The following is a 24479-nucleotide window of genomic DNA, read 5'->3' as shown; positions in this document are numbered from 1 at the left end:
CCCGGGTTCACACGATTCTTGTGTCTCAGCCTCCTGAGTAGCTGGAACTACAGGCGCCTGCCCTCATGCCTGGCTAATTTTTGTATTTTCAGTAGAGACAGCGTTTCACCATGTTAGCCAGGCTGGACTCAAACTCCTGACCTCAAGTGATCCACCTGCCTCAGCCTCCCAAAGTGCTGGGATTAGAAGTGTGAGCCAGCACCCGGCCCCCTTTGCTTTTTGAAATCCACTCCTGTGTTTCGAGCTCAACTCCACCTCTCTGAAGAATAACCTTCAGTATTTATTTCTACAAGAGCCTTTGCACAGTGAGCCTCAAGCTTCGGCCGAAGTGGAGCCAGTCACACAGCTCTCAAGTGCTCATCAGACAGAGACCTCAGTCCACGTCGGCCTCCCCACAGCCCACGTCGGCCTCCCCACAGCCCACGTCGGCCTCCCCACAGCCCACGTCGGCCTCCCCTCAGCCCACGTCGGCCTCCCCACAGCCCACGTCGGCCTCCCCTCAGCCCACGTCGGCCTCCCCTCAGCCACAGGTTTGCTGGGAGCTGGTCACCAGTCCACCGCATGATCCTCTCAGGGAAGTCTTTTTGTTCTGGTTGCATCTAAGATGTTTACTTTTTAATGTTTTGAAAATTTCCAATGATGTATCTAGCTGTGGATGTTTTTAAACTCTGAACTTCTTGGAGTTTCCTGTATTTCATGAACTCTGGAAAGTCCTCAGTCTTCCCTTTCTCCTTTCCTGCTCTCTTCTCCTTCTGGAACTTGTACTGGACATGGGCTGGCATCGCCTCCTCCCTGGGCCGCACATCTCTTCCCGACACTGCTCCTCTCTTCAGCTGAGTTAGTGCTGCTTCTCCTGTGTGCTGACTGATTTAACGTTAATGACTATGTTTTTCATTTCTAGAGGTTTTCATTCTGTTTCTTTTTCAAACACAAACTGTCTGCTCATGGTTTTTTGTATTGTTTTATTTATAATTGACACAATAATTGCACATATCATGGGCATACAGTCTTGACTAGTCTTAAGGTTGCTTCCTTTTACATCTTTATCAATTTTAACATACATTTGTTTTCTATTATCTTCACATTTTGAGAATGAAGAGTCTTATTTTCTCTCCCTTGAAATGAAATTTACTCCTTTTAAAAGCTAATTACCCATATACACACCTACTATATGGCCACAAACTCTTTTTTAAAAAAGCTAATTACAAGAAATCCTGTAACATCAGAAATAAGGCAAGTAAAATAATCTGATTTAATTATTTTAAAAAATTAACCCCCCCGCCCTTTTTTTTTTTGAGACGGAGTCTCACTCTGTCACCCAGGCTGGAGTGCAGTGGCGCGATCTCAACCCACTGCAACCTCCACCTCCCAGGCTCAAGCAATTCTCCTGCCTCCAACTCCTGAGTAGCTGGGATTACAGGCATGTGCCCACCACACCCAGCTAATTTTTGTTATTTTTAGTAGAGACAGGGTTTTGCCATGTTGGCCAGGCTGGTCTCAAACTCCTGACCTCAAGTGATCCACCCACCTCGGCCTCCCAAAGTGCTGGGATTACAGGAGTGAGGCACCATGCCCAACTTAACCTCTACTTTTAAGTTAAAAAGTTAGGCTGGTCGCAGTGGCTCTCTCCTGTAATGCCAGCACTTTGGGAGGCCAAGGCAGATGGATCGCTTGGGCCCAGGAGTTTGAGACCAGCCTGGGCAACATGGTGAAACAGTCTCTACAAAAATTACAAAACTCAGCCAGGCATGGTGGCGTGCACCTGTAGTCCCAGCTACTCAGGAGGCTGAGGTGGGAAGATTGCTTGAGCCAGGGAGGTAAAGGCTGCAGTGAGTCAAGACTGCACCACTGCACTCCAGTTCAGGCGAAAGAGCAAGACCCTATATCAAATAAATAAATAAATAAATAAAATCAATTTCAGAATCTTTTTTTTCTCCTGCTGGTCCCTTGATCTTGGGTTTTGTTTTCTTTTTTTCTGCTTAACTTCAGAATCTTAAATGTTGGCTGCAATAAGCTAAGTGATTCTCCTGGAAAACCTTTAGGATTCATCCAAGAAACGCTAAGAAGCCCTGTACTTACCTGTACTTAACCTCATGGTAAACCTGCTCTTTTACTAAACGGGATGTGAACACGACCTCTGTTCTAAGCTTCTTTTAGAAGATACAATGCAGAAAACACAGAGCTCTATTTGAGGCCCTGAGCCTTTCTTACCCTGATTCAATTTAACTCCTTCACATTCCTGCAGCTTTCCTGCAAAATATGGAATAATTTTCTTACATTTTCATACCAAGAAGAGCTTATGATTTATCTCAGATGCATGAAGGTTTAACTCCTAACCAGGCCCTCTCACAGTGCCAGCAGCATCTCCTGGGCCCATTACAAGGGCCCAGCCACCTCTCCACCCTGACAGCCTGTGCTGCAGCTGGTGTCAGCCACACCTTGCTCCTCTCCCACTCTGCACCCTGCAAAGATTTCCCATCCTCAGCGGCTTCAGACTACTTGGTGTTGAGGCAGGTAAAAACCAAGGTGACCCCAAGAAAATGGCTGCTCCCCCAAAGGAGGCAGGAGGAAGTGAAGATGAAGAAATGTCAGAAGATGAAGTAGATGACAGCTGTGGAGAAGAGACTGTCACACCTCAGGAGAAAGGCAAGAAGGCTGCTGCAACCCCAGCCAAGAAGGTGACAGTTTCCCCAACAAAAAAGGCTGCAGGTGCCACACCCACCAAGAAAGCAACTGTCACTCCAGGCAAAGCAGTCGCCACACCTGCCAAGAAGGGAGCCATACCAGGCAAAGCACTGGCAGCAGCTCCTGGCAAGAAGGGGCACCCCAGCCAAGGGGGCAAAGAACGGCAAGAATGCCAAGAAGGAAGACAGCGATGAGGAGGAGGATGACTCTGAACCAGCAGTGATGAAGGCAGCAGCGGGTGCCCCTGCCTCAGGGGATGAGGACGATGCTGAGGAAGATGGCTCTGAAGCAGCACCTGTGGAAACAACACCAGCCAAAGGAAAGAAAGCTTCTACACATGCTGTTCCTGGGAAAGCCAAGAGGATGGCTGGGAATGAAGATGAAGACGATGATGAGGACAAGGATGAGGGTGACCATAATGAAGAGGATGAAGTGATGAAGACGACGAAGAGGAGGAGGAAGGTCTGTCAAAGAAGCACCTGGAGAATGAAGGAAATGACCAAACAGCAGCTTCTGAAGCCAAGAAACAGAAAGTGGAGAGTGAGAAGCACAGAACCAACTGCCCCTTTTTTTTTTTTTTTAAGACAGGGTCTCACTCTCTCGCCCAGGTTGGACTGCAGTGCCGCAGTCTTGGCTCACTGCAACCTTCACCTCCCAGGCTCAAGTGATTCTCCTGCTTCAGCCTCCTGAGTAGCTGGGATTACAGGTGTGTACCACTACCACCCGGCTAATTTTTGTATTTTTAGTAGAGACGGGGTTTCACCATGTTGGCCAGGCTGGAACGTCTTTCAATCTTTGTTGGAAACCTGAACTTTAACAAGTCTGCTCCTGAGTTAAAAACTAGTATCCATGGGCCAGGCCTGGTGGCTCACGCCTGTAATCCCAGCACTTTGGGAGGCTGAGGTGGACAGATCACAAGGTCTGGAGTTTGAGACCAGCCTGGCCAACATAATGAAACCCTGTCTCTACTAAAAATACAAAAATTAGCCAGGCGTAGTGGTGCGTGCCTGTAGTCCCAGCTACTGGGGAGGCTGAGGCAGGAGAATCACTTGAACCTGGGAGGTGGAAGCTGCAGTGAGCACCACTGCATTCCAGCCTGGGTAACAGAGCACAAGACCCTGTCTCAAAAAAGAAAGAAAAACAAAAACTAGTATCCATGATATTTTTGCTAAAAATGATCTTGCTGTTGTGGATGTCAGAATGGGTATGACAAGGAAATCTGACTATGTGGATTTTCAAGCTGCTGAAGACCTGGAAAGAGCCTTGGAACTCGCTGGTTTGAAAGACTTTGGCAATGAAATTAAACTAGAGAAACCAAAAGGAAAAGACAGTAAGAAAGAGCAAGATGTGAGAATACTTTTGGCTACAAATCTCCCTTACAAAGTCACTCAGGATGAATTACAAGTGTTTTGGCTGGGCGCAGGGGCGCAGTGGCTCACGCCTGTAATCCCAGCACTTTGGGAGGCCGAGGCGGGCGGATCACGAGATCAGGAGATCGAGACCATCCTGGCTAACACGGTGAAACCCCGTCTCTACTAAAAATACAAAAAATTAGCTGGGCGTGGTGACGGGTGCCTGTAGTCCCAGCTACTCGGGAGGCTGAGGCAGGAGAATGGCGCGAACTTGGGAGGCAGAGCTTGCAGTGAGCTGAGATCGCGGCCACTGCACTCCAGCCTGGGCGACAGAGCGAGACTCTGGCTCAAAAAACAAAAAAAAGTGTTTGAAGATGCTGTGGAGATCAGATTAGTCAGCAAGGATGGGAAGAGTAAACGGACTGCTTATATTGAGGTTAAGACAGAAGCTAATGCAGAGAAAACTTCTGAAGAAACGCAGCGAACAGAGATCGACGGCCGATCTATTTCCCTGCACTATCATGGAGAGAAAGGTCTAAATCAAGACTAGAGAGACCACTTGGAGGGGTAAATCAAAAACTCTGGTTTAAGCAACATCTCCTACAGTGCAACAGAAGAAACTCTTCAGAAAGAATCTGAGACAAGGCAACTTTTATCAAAGTGCCCCAGAACCAAAATGGCAAATCTAAAGGGTGTGCATGCACTTACAGTTCGCTTCATTTGAAGATGATAAAGCAGCTTTAAATTCCTGTAATAAAAGGGAAACTGGGGGCAGGGCAATCAGGTTGGAGTTGCAAGGACCACCTGATGCCAGGAGCCAGCCATCTAAAACTGTCTGTCAAAGGCCTGTCTGAGGACACCACCGAAGAGGCTTTAGTCATTCGACGGCTTTGTTGGGCAAGGGTAGTCACCAACCAGGAAACCGGGTGCCCCAAAGGCTTTGGCTCTGTAGATGGCAACAGTGAAGAGGATGCCAAAGGCGCCAAGGAGGCCGCGGAAGATGGTGAAATTGAGGGAAACAAAGGTAACTTGGACTGGGCCAAACCTAAGGGCGAAGGTGGCTTTGGGGTTGTGATGGAGATAGAGGAAGCTTTGGAGGATGAGGTGGTGGCAGAAGCCAGGAAGGCTTTGGTGGGCGAGGCAGCTTCTGGGGAGGCAGAGGTGACCACAAGCCACAAGGAAAGACGACAAAGTTTGAACGGCTTCTGTCCCTTTGTCTTTCCCTCTCCCATTTGAAAGAAAGAACGCTGGGGTTTTTATTCTGTTACCTGATCAATGACAGAGCTCTCTGAGGACATTCCAAGACAGTCTACAGTCCTGTGGTCTCCTTGGAAATTCGTATAGACAACATTTCAAGGGTAATACCTTCCTTGTTGGTTTTGACTCGATATTCATATAAACTTTTCTTTCTTTTCTTTTTTTTTTTAAGATGAAGTCTCACTCTGTCGCCCAGGCTGGAGCGCAGTGGTGTGATCTCGGCTCACGGCAACCTCTGCCTCCCGGGTTCAAGCGATTCTCCTGCCTCAGCCTCCCGAATAGCTGGGATTACAGGCATACACCACCACACCTGGCTAATTTTCGTATTTTTAGTAGAGATGAATTTCATCATGTTGGCCAGGTTGGTCTTGAACTCCTGACCTCATGTAATCCGCCCACTTCAGCCTCCCAAAGTGCTGGGATTACAGGTGTGAGCAACCGTGCCCGGCCTGCTAAGTCCCATTTCTAAATTCGCACCAGTGTCTACTCAGAGAGGACTCTGGTTGTCCGAGCTCCTGGGCCAGGCCAGTATCAGAGCTGCACAATAATGCTCACTCAGGAGCAACTCCACAGAAAAATTCTGCACCAAATACAACTGATATTTTGTGTCCAGTCACAGTAGAAAGGGACAGACTAACTCAGGCAACAATCTTTGTTCCAAATAATTTCAAATAATCTTCCTAATAATTTTATAAGCAAATAATTTCAAAATTGTGTAAATCAAAATTAAAATCCCAAGGCCTGCCAACCATCTGAATGGACTTCCTCTTCTAGGCCAGGGCCATCCAAATTTCATCTGAAAGACTGGTTCAGGCCATTATGGGAAGAGGGGAGTCAGACAGGCCTCATTGTGGCCTCCTCCCTTCTAGAACTCAGGAAAAGCTCACCAGCATTTAACATCAACACTGACTTTAAGTCTGATAAGAAACATAATCTGGCCAGGCGCGGTGGCTCACGCCTGTAATCCCAGCACTTTGGGAGGCCAAGGGGTTTGGACTACTTGAGTAGAGGGGTTTGAGCCCAGCTGGGCAACGTGGTGAAACCCTGTCTCTCTAAAAAATACCAAAATTAGCTGGTAGTGGTGGTGCAATTTTTTTTTTTTTTTTTTTGAGACAGGGTCTGACTCTGTCACCCAGGCTGGAGTGCAGTGGCACAATCTCAGCTCACTGTAACTTCTGCCACTTGGGCTCAAGCGATTCTCCTGCCTCAGCCTCCTGAGTAGCTGGGATTACAGGCACCCACCATCACACCCGGTTAATTTTTATAGTTTTAGTAGAGACGGGGTTTCGACATGTTGGCCAGGCTGCTCTTGAACTCCTGACCTCAGGTTGTCCGCCTGCCTCGGCCTCTCAATGTGCTGAGATTACAGGCGTGAGCCACCGCGCCCGGCAAAAAAACACAATTTTTTAAAACTACCTCTGACCTGGAAGCCCCCACTTCAAGTTGTCCCGCCTTTGTGGACCAAATCAACATATATCTTAAAATGTATTTGATTACTGTCTCATGTCTAAAATGTATAAAACCAAGCTGTGCCCTCCACCTTGGGCACATGTCCTCAGGGTCACCTGAGGGCTGTGTCACGGGCCATGGTCACTCATATTCAGCTCAAAAATAAATCTCTTCAAATATTTGACAGAGTTTGACTTTTTCATCCACTATGGTCCAATGTCTCATTCGAGTTTTTATTCTAAAACCAATGGGCGTCCCACACGTCTGCCGGGACCACTAGCAACTCCGAGCAAATGCCCAGGAGGAGAGCCCAGACTCGTGGAAACCCGCAGCAGTTCCCAGAAACTCTCACCCCCAAAACCCTCGACTCTGTCTTGATCACACTGCTGGTCTGTTACGCTATGTAAAATATTTGAGAAAATAAATACCAGAAAGCCGGGCATGGTGGCTCACGCCTGTAATCCCAGCACTTTGAGAGGCTGAGGTGGGCAGATCACGAGGTCAGGAGATTGAGACCATCCTGGCTAACACGGTGAAATCCCGCCTCTACTAAAAATACAAAAAATTAGCCGGGCGTGGTGGCCGGTGCCTGTAGCCCCAGCTACTCGGGAGGCTGAAGCAGGAGAATGGTGTGAACCCGGGAGGAGGAGCTTGCAGTGAGCCGAGATCACGCCACTGCACTCCAGCCTGGGCGACACAGTGAAACGCAAAACTCTGTCTCAAAAAAAAAAAAAGAAAAGAAAAGAAATACTAGAAACTTTCTATTCTAACACAGAAACTCAAAAGTTTTAAAATTGCATGTTATTCAACTATAAAGATAACATCTTTCTAAAATGTAATTTAGGTACAAATCCAAATTTCTCTCTGTCTCACCACCTTTCATTCAGTTCTAGGAGATCATAACCTGTTCTCCAAGTACCGGAGACTGGCTTTTCTCCTCTGGAAGGACCCCATTGCCCTTTTTAGTCACACTCGCCCAGGACCACACAGGGGTGGTCCTGGTGCATGAGGTGGACCTCGCCCAGGACCCTCGGAGAGCCTTTTCAGAAGGTGAACAGTTTCCAGGTCCAGGCCTGATTTCCCAGGGACTAATACTGAGCTTAGCCAATACTGTAAGCAATAAAATTAAATAAAGGATCCAAATGCAGAGTCTAAAAACTGGCGTAAACTCAGTTATTTTGACTCAAAATTCTCTTCTCCGAATGCCAGCTATGTATAAAGTTTCAATTATAACACATTTAAAATCAGCTTTTATTTTTATTCAAAATGCACCACTTTATTTTCCTTACCAGACAGCCACGCATTAAGCACGTTCCAGTCACGTGACTTCAGCGAGCCCCCAGGCTTCCACGGGAGTCTGGGAGCTCCTGGACAGAGGAGTCCTGAGATTTCAAATAGTCAAGCCTTCTCCCCAGCCACAAGTTCCTTTGATGCTTGGGTTACTGAACACAAACGCAGTGAATTATTTGTCTTCAACATAATCCGTTTCTGTTCCTAAACGTGTTGGCTGCGCTTTCTTTCTGATGAGCACTCTGACTCTAATTTGAACTTCATCAAAATCTTCTTTGTCGTCGTATGTTCTAGAGTATAAGAAAGGCCAATACGGCCCTTGGTTCGGACATCAGCTTTCTTTTTTTTAAATTTTTTTTTCAAATTTTTTTTTCGTACTTTTAGTAGAGACGGTGTTTCACTATGTTGGCCAGGCTGGTCTCGAACTCCTGACCTCGTGATCTGCCCGCCTTGGCCTCCCAGAGTGCTGGGATTACAGGCATGAGCCACCGTGCCCGGCCCGGACACCAACTTTCATACCTAGATGCTCAGACTTATCTTTAAGAAGTTGTTTTATCTTGCTTACTGCTAAAGGTGTCTGGGTGAGGGTGGCCCGAGTGGTCTGCAGCTTCCTCTTGCTCACAGGCCGGGGGACTAAGAAAGGCGACATCTTCACTGTCCTCCTGGACTAGCTCCAGCCCCAGGAACTACGGCCTCTCTCCGTGCACACGGCAGGCGAATTCATGAACTTGCTTTTAAACCTGCACAAGAGTCTTTCTGATCATTAGTTCTTAAAATTCTACATTACCATGGAAATATCACGGAGACTCTAAGGCTCCCCTTAAAGTGACCAAAAAACTGGATAGGCGTAGCGTCCTAAAACCTCATAGAAACATACGGAAATGGCTAAGAGGGAAGCAATGTCAAAACAGGGAACCACATAAAAGCTTTCAAAAACTAATGGGAAAGAGCCCGCAAGATGGAAAAACTCATAAGAGGTCGAGGACAATTTACACAATTTATAACAAACGAATGGAGCGTCCCAGGCACTCAGGAGTCCGTAAATGACTCCTCCTTCCTACGAGAAATGGGATGTCTCCTACAGTCGCAAGTCAGCCCGTGCCTTCTGGAGCTTTTCTAGATACGTCTCTTACAAACGCTTCTTAAAAAAAAAAGGCGAGAATGTGTGGCGTAGCTAATATTCTGTCTTCAAACTCAGTAGGAAGTCAACAAAGAAAAATCCCGCTGAAAGCGCCAAGGCCGGCTGGGTTCCCCGCACCTCCTGCAGGTGAGTGGTGCCCGGGGCTGGGCACCGTGGAGCGTCGGGGGCGCGGCGCCCCGGGCCGGCGGGCCCTGCTTGGCATTATGTAATCACCCCCGGGCCGGGCAGCCGGGCCAACCCCGCCGCCGCCGACCCGCTCCACTGCACAGCGCGGCGGGAGCGACACGCGGCAGACGAGTGCGGCTGGGAAACGACCCGCGGCTCGGGGGCCGCGAGGACCCGGCCCTGGCCTGGCCTCTCCTCGCGTCCCCTGGCCCGTGCCCCCGCTCCCGGAGCGCCCGGCGGGCCCAGCGCACCCCACAACCGGCAAGCAGGCGAGACCGACACCCACCACCGCGCGGCGCCCGAGGCCTGGGCTCGGAGACCCGCGCGGCGCTCCCGCGCCCCCCCGGCCCGCCGCACTCACTGTTGTACTGCACCCCCTTGGCGAAGCGCCTCTGCAACGCCTGGTTCATGGACTGCAGCCCGGCGGGGATGTTCTTGTCCCGGCCCGGGGCCTGGTCCGACCCCACCAGCTTCTTCAGGGCGGAAAACATCTTCCCGCTCGGACGTCCCAGCCCGGGCGCGGCCGGCGAGCTCAGCGGCGGCGGGGAAGGGGTGCGACTGGCACCATGTCCCGGCGGCCCCGGCCTCCCCGGAGGCCGGAGCCGGCGCGGCCAGAGGCCGGGGTTCCGGCGGCGGAGCGCAGTCCCGAGCGGCGACTCGGGAACCTCAGCCGCGGCTGCTCCGCTCCGGCCCCCGCGGCCGCTCTCCAGGCGTCAGCGCCGCCATCTTGGCGCCGGCTCGGCGGGACGGGAGGGGCACGCGGCTACGGGGCGCCGCGAGGGCCGTGGGGGCGCGGCGCGCGCGGTCGGCGCATGCGCACGCGGTTCTGGCGCGCAGTTCCCGGCCCGGGCTGCCTCCTTACGCAGAACCTCCCCCGATCCTGCGTGTCCCGTGCTCCTCTCCGAGACCCCGGTCGCCCCAGCGTCCGCAGCAGTCTTGGATAAATGTTTATTTGTGTAGCAAAGCAGGGAGCGGGGCGGCAGGGCTACTTCTTTTTCTTGGCCGCCTTGAGCTTCCCCTCGATTAGCCGCTGCGCCTGCCTCTTGATCTCGGCGCGCGAAGGGACGTAGCTGTGGTCCATGTCGGCGAACTGGAAGGTGTCTGCGGGCGGAGGCGGCGGCTCGCACACGGGGCTAGCCCACCTAGGCGCAGCCGCCCGACCCGCCTCTCGCTCCCGCCCTCCACCGACCCGGGCCAGGTGCCTTGCCCCGGGGACAGCCCCAGCGTGCCGGGAGGACTCAGCCCAGCCCATTCGCAGCGGCTCACGCTGCCCTGCCTAGCCTTTCCCGCAGAACCCCCAGTGGAAGCTCCGGCCCAGGCCTTCCCCGCGCTCCTCCCTGCTCCAGCCCTGGTGCCTCTCCTCCGGGCCTGTCTGGCATGGCATGCCTCCTCCTTTCGGAGAAATTAACAAGGTATTTCAGTAGCTTTAGCCTCCCCATGGCATCACTAAGTCACCTCCATCAATTAAAGTCCTGCAGGTACAACTGATGCACCCTGTAGCCCCGCTGTCCCTCCAGGATGTCCCGGTGGGATGGGAGCCGGCGCCACCCCGACCTCTGTTCCAGCCACCCGCCTGCAGCCCGGGCCCCAGTTCCGGGGCCTGTACCGATCATATCCTCCTCCCGGTCCTCAAAGCTGATCCTGGTGTTGTACTTCTCCATCAGAGTCGAGGACTCCAGAGTGTCCCTCACCTTTGTGTCGCCCTGCAGGGCAAAGCCCCCTTCAGCCGTGCAGACACTCTGAACGGGAGCCTGTCAGCTTTGAGGGGACGTGGGCTGTGCAGGTTCCTCCCAGCCCGGGGCTACCTCCTCGGTCCTGGACACCATCTGCACTCTGTCAGCCAGGTACGTGAGCTTCCCCTCGCAGTACGCCAGCTTGCTGTTCAAATCGAGGGTGTCGGAGAGCACCACTTCTCTCTGTAGACCGGGAGGAGGGTCTCATCTCCCCTCTGGCCCTGCCCAGGGACCTGGTGTGTGGCAGCTCAGCCTCACTCCCGGTACCTGGGTCGCAGGCAAGGTAATGCCCATCAGCCGGACATAGAGGTTGTCGATGCCCATCTGGATGGTCAGCAGCAGCTCCTGGCCCTTGGTCATGTTGCTGTGCGCCAGCTGGAGCCTCTCTTCTTCCTCTTTTAGCATGTCTGTCATCTTCTCAATGGACTTGGAGCTGCAGAAGGCAATAGGGACACAGCAGTGAGGGGCACAGGCCCGAGAGTCATGGTGCGCCACCCAGGAGCCCAGTCCTGGGTTGGGTGCTGTGCCAGAATCAGGGACTCGGAAGCTCAGGTGTGTGCAAGTGGAGTCCCCTGGCCCTTCTGTGGGACACACAGGCTTGTTGGCAGTGGGTACACTCCCAGCTCCCAGCCTGGCTGCAGCCCGGGGCCTTCGGGAGACTGGGGTGGGTGGCCCGCAGCCCCGGAAGCCCGGGGCACCTGATGGAGCTAGGCTTCTGGCGGAACTTGAGCACGGCCTCCTCCAGCTCCAGCTGCTTCACCAGGGCCTTCAGCTGCACCCGCCGCTCCTCACAGTCCTCCATCTGCAGCTCCAGGTTCTCCTCCGTGTTCCTCTGGGCCAGGAAGCGGCTAGCGATGTCCTGGCCAGTCCGGGGGAGAGAGAAGCAGGTGTGGGCCGGGAAGGTGGGCAGAGGGGGCTTCACAGAACTTGTTTCTTCTGGGCCCCTCCTAGAGGCTAGTGCACTTTCTCTGTGCTCATTCACAAGTGCGATCACAGCTCACTGCAGCCTCAACCTCCCAGACTCAAGCGATCCTCCCACCTCAGCTTCCTGAGTAGCTGGGACCACAGGTGTGTGCCACCACACTTAGCAGGGGTGAAGCGCTTTGTGGATGTCATTGCACACGACCCTAATGGCAGGCAGAGAGGGTAGATAACCCCATGTAGAGATAAGGAGATCATCACTGAAGGACGTTGTGTCACTTGAGTCACTTGTCTGACAGTGGACAAGCTTGTGTCAGGGCAGTGGTTGGGAGCTCAAGGCCTAATAATAATAAACGCAGATACGCGGATGGGATTAAGATAAAAGGATTTGGGGCAGCCGAGGGAGTTGCCACTTTGTGTGTCCATTTCAGAGCGCCTCAGACCCCAGCCCAGCTCAGCCACCCTCCTGCCATGCTCCGGGAGTGCCAGGGAGCATTACCCAGACGTGAGAGGCTCAGCCACCCTCCTGCCATTCTCTGGGAGCGCCAGGGGCATTACCCAGACGTGAGAGCACCTTACAGCACTCTTGACCTTCTCCACCACAGCAGTGACGCCCGCCTGGTATTCCATTTCTGCTGTGGAGGTCTCTTTTCTCCTCACTGGCAGAGCAGAGGGGAGGGGCAGTCAGCATGCAGGGATGGCTCAGGGGCTCTGTGTAAGGCTGTCAGACACCTCTGTACCTGCCCAGCTGCTGGGGAGGCCACCCAAGACACAGGCATCCTTCAGAGATGCCTGCCCCCCCCCCACCTGCTCCCTCCTCAGCCCAGCCCTGCAGGGATGCCCCAGGCAGCCCCAGAGCAGAGGTGGACCCGGAGTGAGTGGCGCAGCACTGTGGGCCCGGTGGTGCTTCTCAGAGGCAGCTTAGGGGTCAGGATGCTCATCCTCTGCAGAGTCACTGGGGACTGGGCCCTTGGTGCAGGGCCCTTCGGTGCTGGGGCCAGCATCTCTGAGGCCACATTTGGCTACAGGCTCTCAGCCTCCGGAGGGAGAGGCAGGGACCTGTCCTTCCCTTCACCCTGGTGACCACATGTCACACCTGGCCTCAGGGTGACTTGATCCGTTGGCCCGACTCAGTGCCAACCTCTCCCTGGGACCCTGGCTGGGGGCAGGTGGGGAGCTGAGTGCTTACATTTCAGGGTCTCCGTGCTCATCAGGTTCGAGGGGAAGTCCAAGTCCATCTGGCCCTGATGGGAGGTGGGGGTGGGGAAGGGATGAGACATCCTTTGCAGGGAGTGGGCCCCGAGTGGTGGCCCTGAGCCTGTGTCCACCCAGCTGTCATGGGGATGGGCAGCCAGCCAGGCCCTGGCCTGGGGCTTACCCGGCGGTACTTCTCGCTGGTCTCCTTCGTGTGGATCTTGTCAATCAGCTTCTTCTGCTGGTTGAGCCAGTTCTCCCTTGCCCGGCGCTCCTCGATGAAGGACGCCTCCCTTTGCCTCATGTTCCTCTGGGGACACGTGGGTGGGCACAGGGTTGGGGAGCTGTCTCAACAAGGCCCCTAATGGCAGTAAAGCCAGCGGGCAGTTGGCCATGCTCACCTTACTAGACTTTGGAACTGCATCCCCGGCCAATGGCCACACCCTTTTCCTAAACCACTTGTGCCCGTGGCCCCTCAGCTCACGGCCCTCCTTGCCCATGCCTCAGAGCATGTGTCAGCCCAGATGCTCTGCTGCCCTCCAGCCCCTGGCCCCCAGCTGCCTCCTGGCTAGGTCCACCTAGAACTCACGGAAGTGCATTCAGCCTGCCTGAAGACAGATTCATCCTCTTCCCCAAAACCTGGCCTCTTCCAGTGTGCCCTTGGGCAGCTAAAACCGTCATCTGCCAACCCCTGCTCACGCACCCCAGACACTGCTCTCACCCTCGCCACTCTCGTTGCCAGCGCTTAGTGGGGTTGCCTCTTGAGGAGTTCTCAGCTCCGTCGCTCCTGGCCACCCCTTCTCCACCCCGGGCATGCCCAGGTGATCAGCGCTTCTGCCCTGGCACCTTCCAGTCCCTGCAGCCTGAGTACACCCTTTCTGAAGCACAGACCTGGTCACATCTTTCCTCCACCTCCTCCCAGGGCTCCAGGTCAGTCCTTGGGCCCCCAGCCCAGCCGCCTCCGTGGACTCCTGGGGCCTGTGCCTCTGCAGCCTCCACTGCCCTGGCCACATGCTGCTCCACGTATCACGCCCCTCCCGGCCCAGGGCCTTTTCCCAAGTTGTACCTCCTCCTCCCTAGCCCTGGCCACACCTGACCTTTGCGGGTTCACTCCCTCAGCCCAGCTCAAGCACTGTCTTCCTGGAAAGCCATCTGCCACCCCACCTGTTTCTGCCGAGCTGGCTCAGGGGCTGTGTGGCATTTCTTCATGGACCACTGGCTGAGTGCCACCCACTTCAGGAGGACAGGGTCTGCCTGTCCTGGTCCCTGCTGTATCCCCAGAGCCTTGCAGGGACCTTGGCACAGACTGGGTGAATAGGTGACCCCCGCCCTGGCCCGGCCAGTTCTCTCCCTCTCCTCTACTTCATGGCTCCTGTGCTGGATGGGACCCGCTCTGTCCAGTGGGTGAGCAGAGCAGGCTGGCCGGGCTGGCCACTGGATCCTTCCGGGGATTGTAGGCAGTGTGGGCATGGGGGTCTTCTGAGAGACCCTGGCCAGGAAGACACAAGAGAGCCAGCCCTGGAGGGCCCCTGGCCCTGGGCCCTGAGCTCACCTTGACCTCATCTGAAGATCCAAGAGAGCCGGCCCTGGAGGGCCCCCAGCCCTGGGCCCTGAGCTCACCTTGACCTCATCTGAAGATCCAAGAGGGCTGGCCCTGGAGGGCCCCCAGCCCTCGGCCCTGAGCTCACCTTGACCTCATCTGTGATCATCATGGCATCTTGGGACATGATCTTCATATCCGACAGCTCTGAGCAGTAGTTGACCACGAGGTTCTGCAGCTTGTCCAGCTCGATGGGGTATCCTGCCAGCACCTGTGTTGAATGGGGTTCTCTTGTGGCCCCTACAGAGTGGGCTGCAGTTGCCCCGAGCTTTTATCCCCCGACTAAGAGCCCTGAGAACAGTGATAGGTTCTGCTCTGTGGCCCCAGCCACCTCCCCCACTCCCCGCTGGGCACAACGCTGATGAAAGGTGTTTCACAGGGAGTGGACAGTGCTGGCCTGGTGGACTCTTTCACCACCTAGGGTCCAACAACCCAGAGAGACTGAGTTTGTGATGAAATGCTCTGCAGAAAAGGCTGACTGAAACCCGGGGAGGTTTGGGGACGGCTCTGCTTTGAAGTGAAACAGAGGGGCTCAAGACATAGGCTTGGGGTCAGAGAGTCAGGATTCAAGGCCAAGGCAGCTTCTGACCAGCTAGCTTAGCTGTGTGACATTGGGAAAGTTACTTAATCTCTCTCAGTGTCCCCATTTGTAAGATGATGGCTTGTTCAGAAGGTTGCCATCACGATGAATTGAGAGTGTAAAAGGAATTATTTAGCCCAGAACCAGGTACATACGTGCTCAGGATAGCTTTGCTATAGTGGTTTGTTTTTAGTAACTACAAGTATAGGCCAGGTGCGGTGGCTCACGCCTGTAATCCCAACACTGGGAGGCCAGAGGCAGGCAGCTCATGAGGTCAGGAGTTAGAGACCAGCCTGGCCAACATAGTGAAACCCTGTCTCTACTAAAAATACAAAAAAATCAGCCGGGTGTGGTAGTGGGCGCCTGTAATTCTAGCTATTCGGGAGGCTGAGGCAGGAGAATCGCTTGAACCCGGGAGGCGGAGGTTGCAGTGAGCCCAGGAGATCTCACCACTGCACACCAGCTGGGGCAACAGTGTGAAACTCCATCTCAAAAAACAAAACAAACAAAAAAACAAAACTACAAGTGTAGAATCTTCATTTTTAAAAATATGGATGACTATGGGAATTATTGTTTGTTTTTTCCTTTGTTCTGAGACTGAATCTCACTCTATCACCCAGGCTGGAGCGCAATGGTACGATCTCGGCTTGCAGCAACCTCCGCCTTCTGGGTTCAAGTGATTCTCGTGCCTCAGCCTCCCGAGTAGCTGGGATTACAGGCACGCACCACCATGCCAGGCTACTTTTTGTATTTTTAGTAGAGATGAAGTTTCACCATGTTGGCCAGGCTGGTCTAGAACTCCTGACCTCAAGTGATCCGCCTGCCTTGGCCTCCCAAAGTGCTGGGATTACAGGCGTGAGCCACCATGCCCAGGCCGGGAATAATTGTTTTTTAAGTGTGTATGTTCTAAACAGAAGAAGGCGCTACCAGGGGGACAGAAAGAACCCAGGCGAAGGAGGGGCATGGACAGGGGTGGGGAGAGGGGTGGGCCCAGGAAGGATAGAGGGGCAGGGCTTCCAGGTGAGCCAATAGGACCAGGGGCCAAGGCAAGAGGGACAAGCAGAGGACGGTGCTGAGAGCCACCTGGGCTGGGACCGCAGCAGGAAAGAGCTGCGATGCAGCCCCCGTCCACCACTCTCCTCCTAAACTGCACTTCCATGCTGTCACCTTCCCGAAGCATGGCTCCCCAGAGCTCCCCTTTGCCCAGTCTTAGGGTGAGGGTGTTTGCAGCTGGCTCCCCGCCCCATCCACAGGTTGCTCCTCTTAGCACCTGCTGTGCTCTCCCTCCCTATCTACAGCCCATCTGGAGTACGTTCTGCTTTGTGGCAGCCCGAGGGGCGGTGCTCAGCCTCCCATGAAGGGGGTCTTCCCTCACAATCGGACTGCTGGCTGTCTTTGGCCTCGTCTGCAGGGAGCAGGGCGGGTGGGCTGGCTGGGACGGCAGCAAGCCCTGCTTACAGGCCCAGCGGACCCTCAAAGGTGCAAGGACTTTCTGAGGGTGCAGGACCTGTCTGACTCTCAGAGGCCCAGGCAATGAGAAAATGACAGGCAAGATACAAACAATACCAAATCATTTAATACGTGCAAGAAAGTCCGAAGAATTCTGATATACCCCACGATATGCTTTTTTGGAATAGCCAAAAATGAAGTTTAAAAAAACGTTTTCCACATGCCTCGGCGTCCTGCGTAGCCGATGGTCAGGCAGAGCTCCCTCTCCTTGGCGGGTGCGGGGCGGCTCCGCCCCAGGACGCTCCCGCCCCTCCCAGATCCCAGCCCCTGACCCCCGCCCTTCCCGGGCCGCTGGGCTCACTGTCTTCAGATAATCCAGCAGGTCCAAATACAGCAGGTGGATGTTCTGGCTGGTGATGATCTTGATCATTGTCTTCTCGATGTTGTTCTCCAGCTGGCGGATGATCTGGGGCGGACCGAGGGCGCAGTGAGAGGGCGTGGGGACCGGCCGCCCGGAGGGTGTCGGGGCTGGGTTTTCTCCGGAGAGGGTCGTGCTCTCTTAGCCCCCCCCTCCCGTGAGCCCTCCCCAGGGGACCCGCAAGTCCCGCCCCCTGTGGCCCCGCCCCTCCCGTGAGTCTTGCCCCAGTGGACTCCGCCCCGCCCTCCCAGCCCCGCCTCTCCACCTGCAGCAGCCGCAGCTCCTCCTTGCTGGCGTCGGGCTGGCTCCGCAGGCTGGCCAGCTCCAGCTGCATGCTCTCCAGCTTCTGCCCGCGCCGCCGCACCAGGTGGATCAGTAGGTTGTGCATGTTCACGCGGTCGAAGACGCACTTGCGCAGCTTCTCCCGCACCACCTGGGTCGGGAAGGGCACCGCCCACTCGTGGTTGCGTAGGGGGCCGCCATGGAGCCCGCCAGCAGGCGGGCGGGTGGAGGCTCGTGGCAACCCCACAGGGAACCTGGGGCTGGGCACCTGCTCCGTCCCTCGTCGGCTCCGCAACATCTAGTGGGGGGGGTGCTGGCAGGGGTGGGGAGGGTTGGGTCTCGAGGCCCCTCCTGCCTGTACCTCCATGGTGCTGCGGCAGTGCGCCAGTCGCAAAGGCAAGTTTTTCCCGCAGGCCTTGGAGATGGTCCACTGGTCATACTGCGGAGCGGCGGCGGCTGAGCTAGAGCGGGCCCTTTGCGCACCCGCAGCCGCTGGCTCCTCCAGGCATTCTCCCCAGGGCCTCTTGTATCCCACGCTAGCCCAGTAGCGAGATCCCTGCTCCTACGAGGAGCAGAGAGCCGCGGGACCCCATCCTGGCCATCCAAGTTCGGAGGCGACGTGGTAGGGGGGTATGCAGAGGAGGGCCCGGGTGTCCCCTAGCTGGCCGGAGAGCCAGAGGGGGCCCCTCCTGCAGGATGTGGGCTCACAGATGCCAAGCCCTCGGGTTGGGTGGTGGGAAACCTGCCCACCGGATGCTGGGGTGACTGGAGCCCAGGGCACAGGTCCTAGCAGAGCCCCTCCTCACATGCCCCCTGGATCCAGAAAGATTGGGGTGGGGGTGGAGAGGAGGTGCCCGCCCTCGGAGTGTGTGTGTACTCAGCTCCTGCCTTGCTCTCCAGGCAGAGGGGAGGGGCGGCGTTTGTGCACCTTCTTGGCCAAAGCCCAGTCCTGGGCCCCGCGGCGGATGTTGCTGCGCAGGAGGGCCAGCGTGGCCTTGTTCTGGTCCGTATTCTCTTTCACCCCTTGGATCTGGAGTGCCCGACACTGCTCTGTGGGCAGGTGGAGGGGACACAGTGGCTAGGATTGGGCCAAGGGCCTGGCCTGGAATCCCCCGGGGGAGGCTCGCATCAGGGAGGCCCCAGGGTCCAGGGGGATGCCACCTCCATGGCCAAGATCCCTCCTCCCGCCCTGTCCTGGGGGACACCGCTCCACTGCCCAGCAGCAGCTGTCTGAAGGGCTCTCAGTGGACAGGTGCGGGGAGGTGGACAGGTGGGGAGGGTGAGGCAAAGGAGAGGGATGGCAGGGTCCTGTGGTCCCATCCAGATTTGCTGCCCATGGAAGCAGGCGGGTGTTTTCCTGTCCATTCTGGCTTTGGGGCCCGTGTTGCTCTTATGCTCACGTCTCCTTGAAGCCCCTCTCTCCGATTTAGTCCCTCCATGCAGGTCCCTTTGATCCCTTCTCCCAGCTCTGTCAGGGAGTGGGCAGTAGGGGGGTCTGTTTTCCCCTCCATGTCCTGGATTGTCCCTGTATTAAAACTAAAAGTCCTAGGCCGGGAGCAGTGGCTCACACCTGTAATCCCAGCACTTTGGGAGGCCGAAGTGGGCGGATCACCTGTGGTCAGGAGTTCGAGACCAGCCTGGCCAACATGGTGAAACCCCATCTCTACTAAAAATACAAAACTAGCTGGGTGTGGTGGTGTGTGCCTGTAGTCCCAGCTACTCAGGAGGCTGAGGCAGAATTGTTTGAACCCAGGAGGTGGAGGTTGCAGTGAGCTGAGATTGCACCACTGCACTCCACCTGGACGACAGAATGAGACTCTGTCTCAAAAAAATAAATAAGCCAGGCGCGGTGGCTCACGCCTGTAATCCCAGCACTTTGGGAGGCCGAGGCGGGTGGATCACCTGAGGTTAGGAGTTTGAGACCAGCCTGGCCAAGATGGTTAAACCCTGTCTCTACTAAAAATACAAAAATTAGCTGGGCGTGGTGGTGGGCACCTGTAATCCCAGCTACTCGGGAGGCTGAGGCAGGAGAATCACTTGAACCCGGGAGGTGGAGGTTGCAGTGTGCTGAGATTGCACCATTGCACTCCAGCCTGGGTGACAGAGCGAGACTCCGTCTCAAAATAAATAAATAAATAAAAATACAAATACGAAAATTAGCTGAGTGTAGTGGCGCACACCTGATGTCCCAACTAATCAAGAGGCTGAGCCAGGAGAATCGCTTGAACCCCGGAGGTAGAGGTTGCAGTGAGCCGAGATCATGCCACTGCACTCGAGCCTGCGTGACAGAGCAAGACTCTGTCTCCAAACAAACATCCCCTAAAAGTGAAGGGGGCCTGCCCCTCCACACCTGCGGGTATTTCTCGTCAGGTGGGATGAAGACTGAGAAAAGAAATAAGACACAGAGGCTGGGCATGGTGGCTCACGCCTGTAATCCCAGCACTTTGGGAGGCTGATGCGGGCAGATCACGAGGTCAGGTGATCGAGACCATCCTGGCTAACACGGTGAAACTGCATCTCTACTAAAAATACAAAAAATTAGCCGGGCATGGTGGTGGGTGCCTGTAGTCCCAGCTACTTAGGAGGCTGAGGCAGGAGAATGACGTGAACCCAGGAGGCGGAGCTTGCAGTGAGCCGAGATCGCGCCACTGCACTCCCGTCTGGGCAACAGAGCAAGACTCCATCTCATAAAAAAAAAAAAAAAAGACACAAAGTATAGAGAAAGAACAGTGGGCCCAGGGGACTGGCACACTCAGCATGCGAGGACCTGCACCAGCCCTGGTCTCTGAGTTCCCTCAGTATTTACTGATCATTATTTTTACTATCTTGGTGAGGGGAGTGTAGCAGGGCAACAGGTGGGGAGAAAGTCAGCAGGGAAACATGTGAGCAAAGGAATCTTTATCATGAATAAGTTCAAGGAAAGGTACCATGCCCAGATGTGCACGTAGGCCAGATTTGTTTCACGTTACACAAACATCTTAGTGTAGCAAAGAGTAACAGAGCAGTATTGCTGCCAGCATATCTTGCCTCTAGCCACAGAGCGGTTTTCTCCTATCTTAGAATAGAAGGAATGGGAATGGTCGGCTTTACACTGAGACATTCCATTCCCCGGGACGAGCAGGAGACAGATGCCTTCCTCTTATCTCAACTGCAAAGAGGCCTCCCTCTTTCACTACTCCTCCTCAGCACAGACCCTTTACTGGTGTCGGGCTGGGGTATGGTAAGATCTTTCCCTTCCCACGAGGCCATATCTCAGGCTATCTCAGTGGGGGGAAACCTTGGACAATTCCCAGGCTTTCCTGGGCAGAGGTCCCTGCGGCTTTCTGCAGTGCACTGTGTCCCTGGTTAATCAAGAATGGAGGATGGCGATGACTTTTACCAAGCATACTGCCTGCAAACACATTGTTAACAAAGCACATCCTGCACGGCCCTAAATGCATTAAACTTTGATTCAATACAGCACATGTTTCTGTGAGCACAGGGTTGGGGCTAAAGTTACAGGTTAACAGCATCTCAAAGCAGAAACAATTTTTCTTAGTACAGATCAAAATGGAGTTTCTTATGTCTTCCTTTTCTACATAGACAGTAACAATCTGATCTCTCTTTTCCCCACAAAAAGTTGTGCACCCAGAAACCCCCAGACAGGAAAGGGAGACTGGTCACGGCGGTGCAGGCTCACCCTGGAGCTGAGTGATGGTCTTCAGCTCCTGGGTCTGCTCTTCCACATCTGTCTCACTGTGCCTCCTCATGGCTGCTCTCAGGCCCCCCGAGGGACCCTTTGTACCTCAAAGCCTCCCTGGGCTCAGCTTGCTCAGAGCCACCACTCAGATTGTCCCCAGAACCTCAGCCCATTATGATGAGAGCCAGGATTCTCAGTGCCTGGGCAACCCTGGAATTGCAGGGCCTCCTGCCCCACTCTGCCCCCAGCCACCTTGGGGTGGCCTCCAGACATGTGTCCTAATTGAAATGAGTCTCCTGGCAGCTGCTCGAGGCTTAGGAGCTCTGCCGGGCGGATGTGCTTTGAGGGGAGGTTTGTGATGGGTCTGCAGCACTGGCAGCTCACACCTGCACTGGGTTCCCTCCCTGGCCACCCCCATGCCCCAAGCCATCCTCCACAAAGCAGCAGGACGAGCCTCCGAAAACTATTCTGATACTGCCTTACGGGACCTCCCTCTGCACCCCCCACCTCCAGCCCCAAGTCCAAACTCCATGCCCTGGGTAACCTGGCTCTTGGGACACCCCCGCCTTATCTCTTCTGACTTCTGTCCCTGACCTCTCTGTGCTGTCTGGAGCCCACTCTGCTTCACCCCCACTTTCCTTTGGGAATTACTGGGTCTTGGGTTCATGTGTCACTCCAGAAGGGGTACGTTCTCCATCTCTGCACCCCCTCCACCCTTCCCTTAGAGGGGAGTGCCTGGAGCACCAGGCAGCCTGGAACTCTGTGGGGTATGCACGAGATGGGGTACACACAAGATGGGGTACTTTTTTCCAGCCTTGCCTTAGTAGGCTCAGGCGGCCATAACAAGGTGCCACTGGCCAGGTATGGAGGCTCACGCCTGTAATCCCAGCACTTTGGGAGGCTGAGGTGGATGGGTCACCTGAGGTCAGGAGTTCCAGACCAGTCTGGTCAACATGGTGAAACCCCGTTTCTACTAAAAATACAAAAATTAGCCCAGTGTGGTGGTGGGCGCCTGTAATCCCAGCTACTTGGGAAGCCGAGGCAGAAGAATTGCTTGAATCCAGGAGGTGGAGGTTGCAGTGAGCTGAGATCGCGTCACTGCACTCCAGCCTGCATGACAGAGTAAGACGCCATCTCAAAAAAACAAAAAACAAAAAAACAAAAAGACAAGGCGCCACTGACTGGAAGATGTGAAGAGCAGCCTGGAGGCTGGGGGGCTGAGATCACGCACGGGTCAGCAGGGCTGGTGTCTCCTGAGGCCCCCCTCCTTGGCTTGCAGATGCTGTCTTCTCCGTGTCCTCACGTGGCCGTCCCTCTGTGTGTCTGTGTCCTAATTTCCTCTTCTTATGAGGACACCCCAATGACCTCATTTTACCTTAATGACCTCTGGAAAGCCCCTGTCTTCAAATACAGAGACATGCAGAGGACCTGGGGGACAGGAGTTTGAGGGGACCCAAGCCAGCCTGACAATGGCCTTTGCCCATGTGCTGTCACATAGATCCCTTCCCTTTCTGGTCACTGTTTTTGGAAAGCCAGTCCAGGCAAACTCCAGGTTCTCCCTTCTCTCCCTCCCACCCAGGCCTCACCCTCAGGGTGCTGGGATGTCCTGCTAAGGGTGTGGTCTGCTCACCTCCCCCTCGTTCTTGGGGGCCAGGCTTGGAATCTAGCTGAGGCAGAGCCTACCTGCTGTCCTTCTTCCTCAGATATAAAACACCTGAATTTTAGTGGGCGCATGGCTGCCCAGAGCAACTCTGCCTTCCTGAACATCCCGGCACCGGATGCGCCTGATGACTTCGTTCAGGCCAACAGAGTGAGAGCAGCAGTGGCAGGCAAGCTGCCCTCTCTCCTGCCTCTTAAATGAGATAAAGACACAATGGCCAAAGCTGGTGCAGCCGCCTGGGACCATGAGGCAGATTTGGGAACAGAGACCACTATAGCAGAGAGCAGACTGAAAGGAGCCTGGTCCCTGATTCCCTGTCAGCCCTGGACCACTCACTTGGACTTTTACATGAAAGAAAAATAAAGCTCAGCCCGGCGCGGTGCCCAGCGGCTCACGCCTATAATCCCAGCACTTTGGGAGGCTGAGGTGGGCAGATCACATGAGGTCAGGAGTTTGAGACCAGCCTGGCCAACATAGTGAAACCCCGTCTCTACTCAAAATATAAAAATTGCCGGGTGCAGTGGCTCACGCCTGTAATCCCAGCACTTTGGGAGGCCGAGGCAGGTGGATCACCTGAGGTTGGGAGTTCAAGACCAGCCTGACCAACATGGATAAACCCAGTCTCTACTAAAAATACAGAATTAGCTGGGCATGGTGGCGCATACCTGTAATCCCAGCTACTCGGGAGGCTGAGGCAGGAGAATCGCTTGAACCCGGGCAGCAGAGGTTGTGGCAAGCTGAGACTGCACCACTGCACTCCAGCCTGGGCAACAAGAGTGAAACTCCATCTCAAAATAAATAAATAAATAAATATTAGCCAGGCGTGGTGGTGGGTGCCTGTAATCCCAGCTACTTGGGAGGCTGAGGCAGGAGAATGGCTTGAACTGGTGAGGTGGAAGTTGCAGTGAGCCGACATCACGCCATTGCCCTCCAGCCTGGGTGACAGAGCGAGACTCTGTCTCCAAACAACAACGACAACAACACAAAAAACAGAAAAATAAAGCTCCATCTTGCTGAAGCCACTGTCACCTTGAGCTTCCTGTCACTCTGAAGGCCCAGTAGGTACTCAATAAACTTTCTTTCCAGTGCCTGGCAAGGTGAGGCATGGGAGCTGAGCTGGGTCGGGGGCAGCAGGGCCCATGCTGTGGGTCTTTGGTGCTGTGGGGAAGCCAGCTGTAACCATGATGGACTTGTGGAGGTTCCGTCTGGTCTCCACCTCTTCCTCCTCTTGGGGCTCGGGGCTCTGTGTAGGCTTGCCCACTCAGAAGCTTTCCCTCCACACAGACACGGCTACAACAGGCTAGCTCTGCCTCTGGGGAGTGACTTCGGCTAATAGATGAGTGGGGAATGACAGGCAGGTGGGTGTGGCCCACAAGTCCCTCCTCTCCCAGCAGCCAGGCTCTGGCCAGCCTGGCCCCTTTTGCTCTGCCCCTACATGCCAAGTGCTACAGAGGCAGACCCCCATACAGAGAGGCTGTGGTGGTGTCACGTGGCCTACAGGGCTGGTGCGAACGTCTAATTCTGGGGTTCAGCGTTGGGAACTTCCCTGTACATCCTCAGTATATAACTTGCATGTGATCCTCATATATCAACTGTAGGGTAATAAAGGTTTCATGTGACCTGT

The 24479-nt window shown here is 54.8% G+C and overlaps 2 protein-coding genes across 4 annotated transcripts in view; both read right to left on the bottom strand.

Annotated features, from left to right (window-relative positions):
* RABL6 (RAB, member RAS oncogene family like 6) overlaps positions 1 to 10131 on the bottom strand; it is a 32851-nt gene extending 22720 nt beyond the window's left edge. The window contains exon 1 of one of the 3 annotated variants that reach the window (XM_004048899.5): positions 9701 to 10131. In XM_004048899.5, the coding sequence (XP_004048947.3) occupies positions 9701 to 9830 (130 nt within the window). In that variant the 5' untranslated portion in view covers positions 9831 to 10131. Of the gene's footprint in view, positions 1 to 8032; positions 9645 to 9700 lie in introns of those variants that run through there. The other 2 variants (XM_055350196.2, XM_055350197.2) reach the window with 2 other exon arrangements.
* A 142-nt stretch (positions 10132 to 10273) lies between these two features.
* CCDC183 (coiled-coil domain containing 183) lies at positions 10274 to 24431 on the bottom strand. The gene is made up of 14 exons (XM_004048897.4): positions 21196 to 24431; positions 18445 to 18566; positions 17878 to 17955; positions 17500 to 17667; positions 17178 to 17282; positions 14876 to 14998; positions 13372 to 13497; positions 13183 to 13237; positions 12552 to 12652; positions 11771 to 11931; positions 11340 to 11505; positions 11145 to 11255; positions 10946 to 11042; positions 10274 to 10440 (listed from the first exon to the last, which is right to left on the bottom strand). The coding sequence occupies exons 1-14, from the start codon at positions 21263 to 21265 to the stop codon at positions 10325 to 10327; spliced, it is 1599 nt and encodes a 532-aa protein (XP_004048945.2). The 5' UTR covers positions 21266 to 24431; the 3' UTR covers positions 10274 to 10324.
* Between the last annotated feature and the right edge of the window lie 48 nt (positions 24432 to 24479).

The sequence above is a fragment of the Gorilla gorilla genome, chromosome 13, assembly GCF_029281585.2.
Source record: "Gorilla gorilla gorilla isolate KB3781 chromosome 13, NHGRI_mGorGor1-v2.1_pri, whole genome shotgun sequence".
In the NCBI taxonomy this organism is placed as follows: domain Eukaryota; kingdom Metazoa; phylum Chordata; class Mammalia; order Primates; family Hominidae; genus Gorilla; species Gorilla gorilla.
The sequence above is the reverse complement of the archived record's forward strand: the minus strand, read 5'-3'. Positions and strand labels throughout refer to the sequence as shown.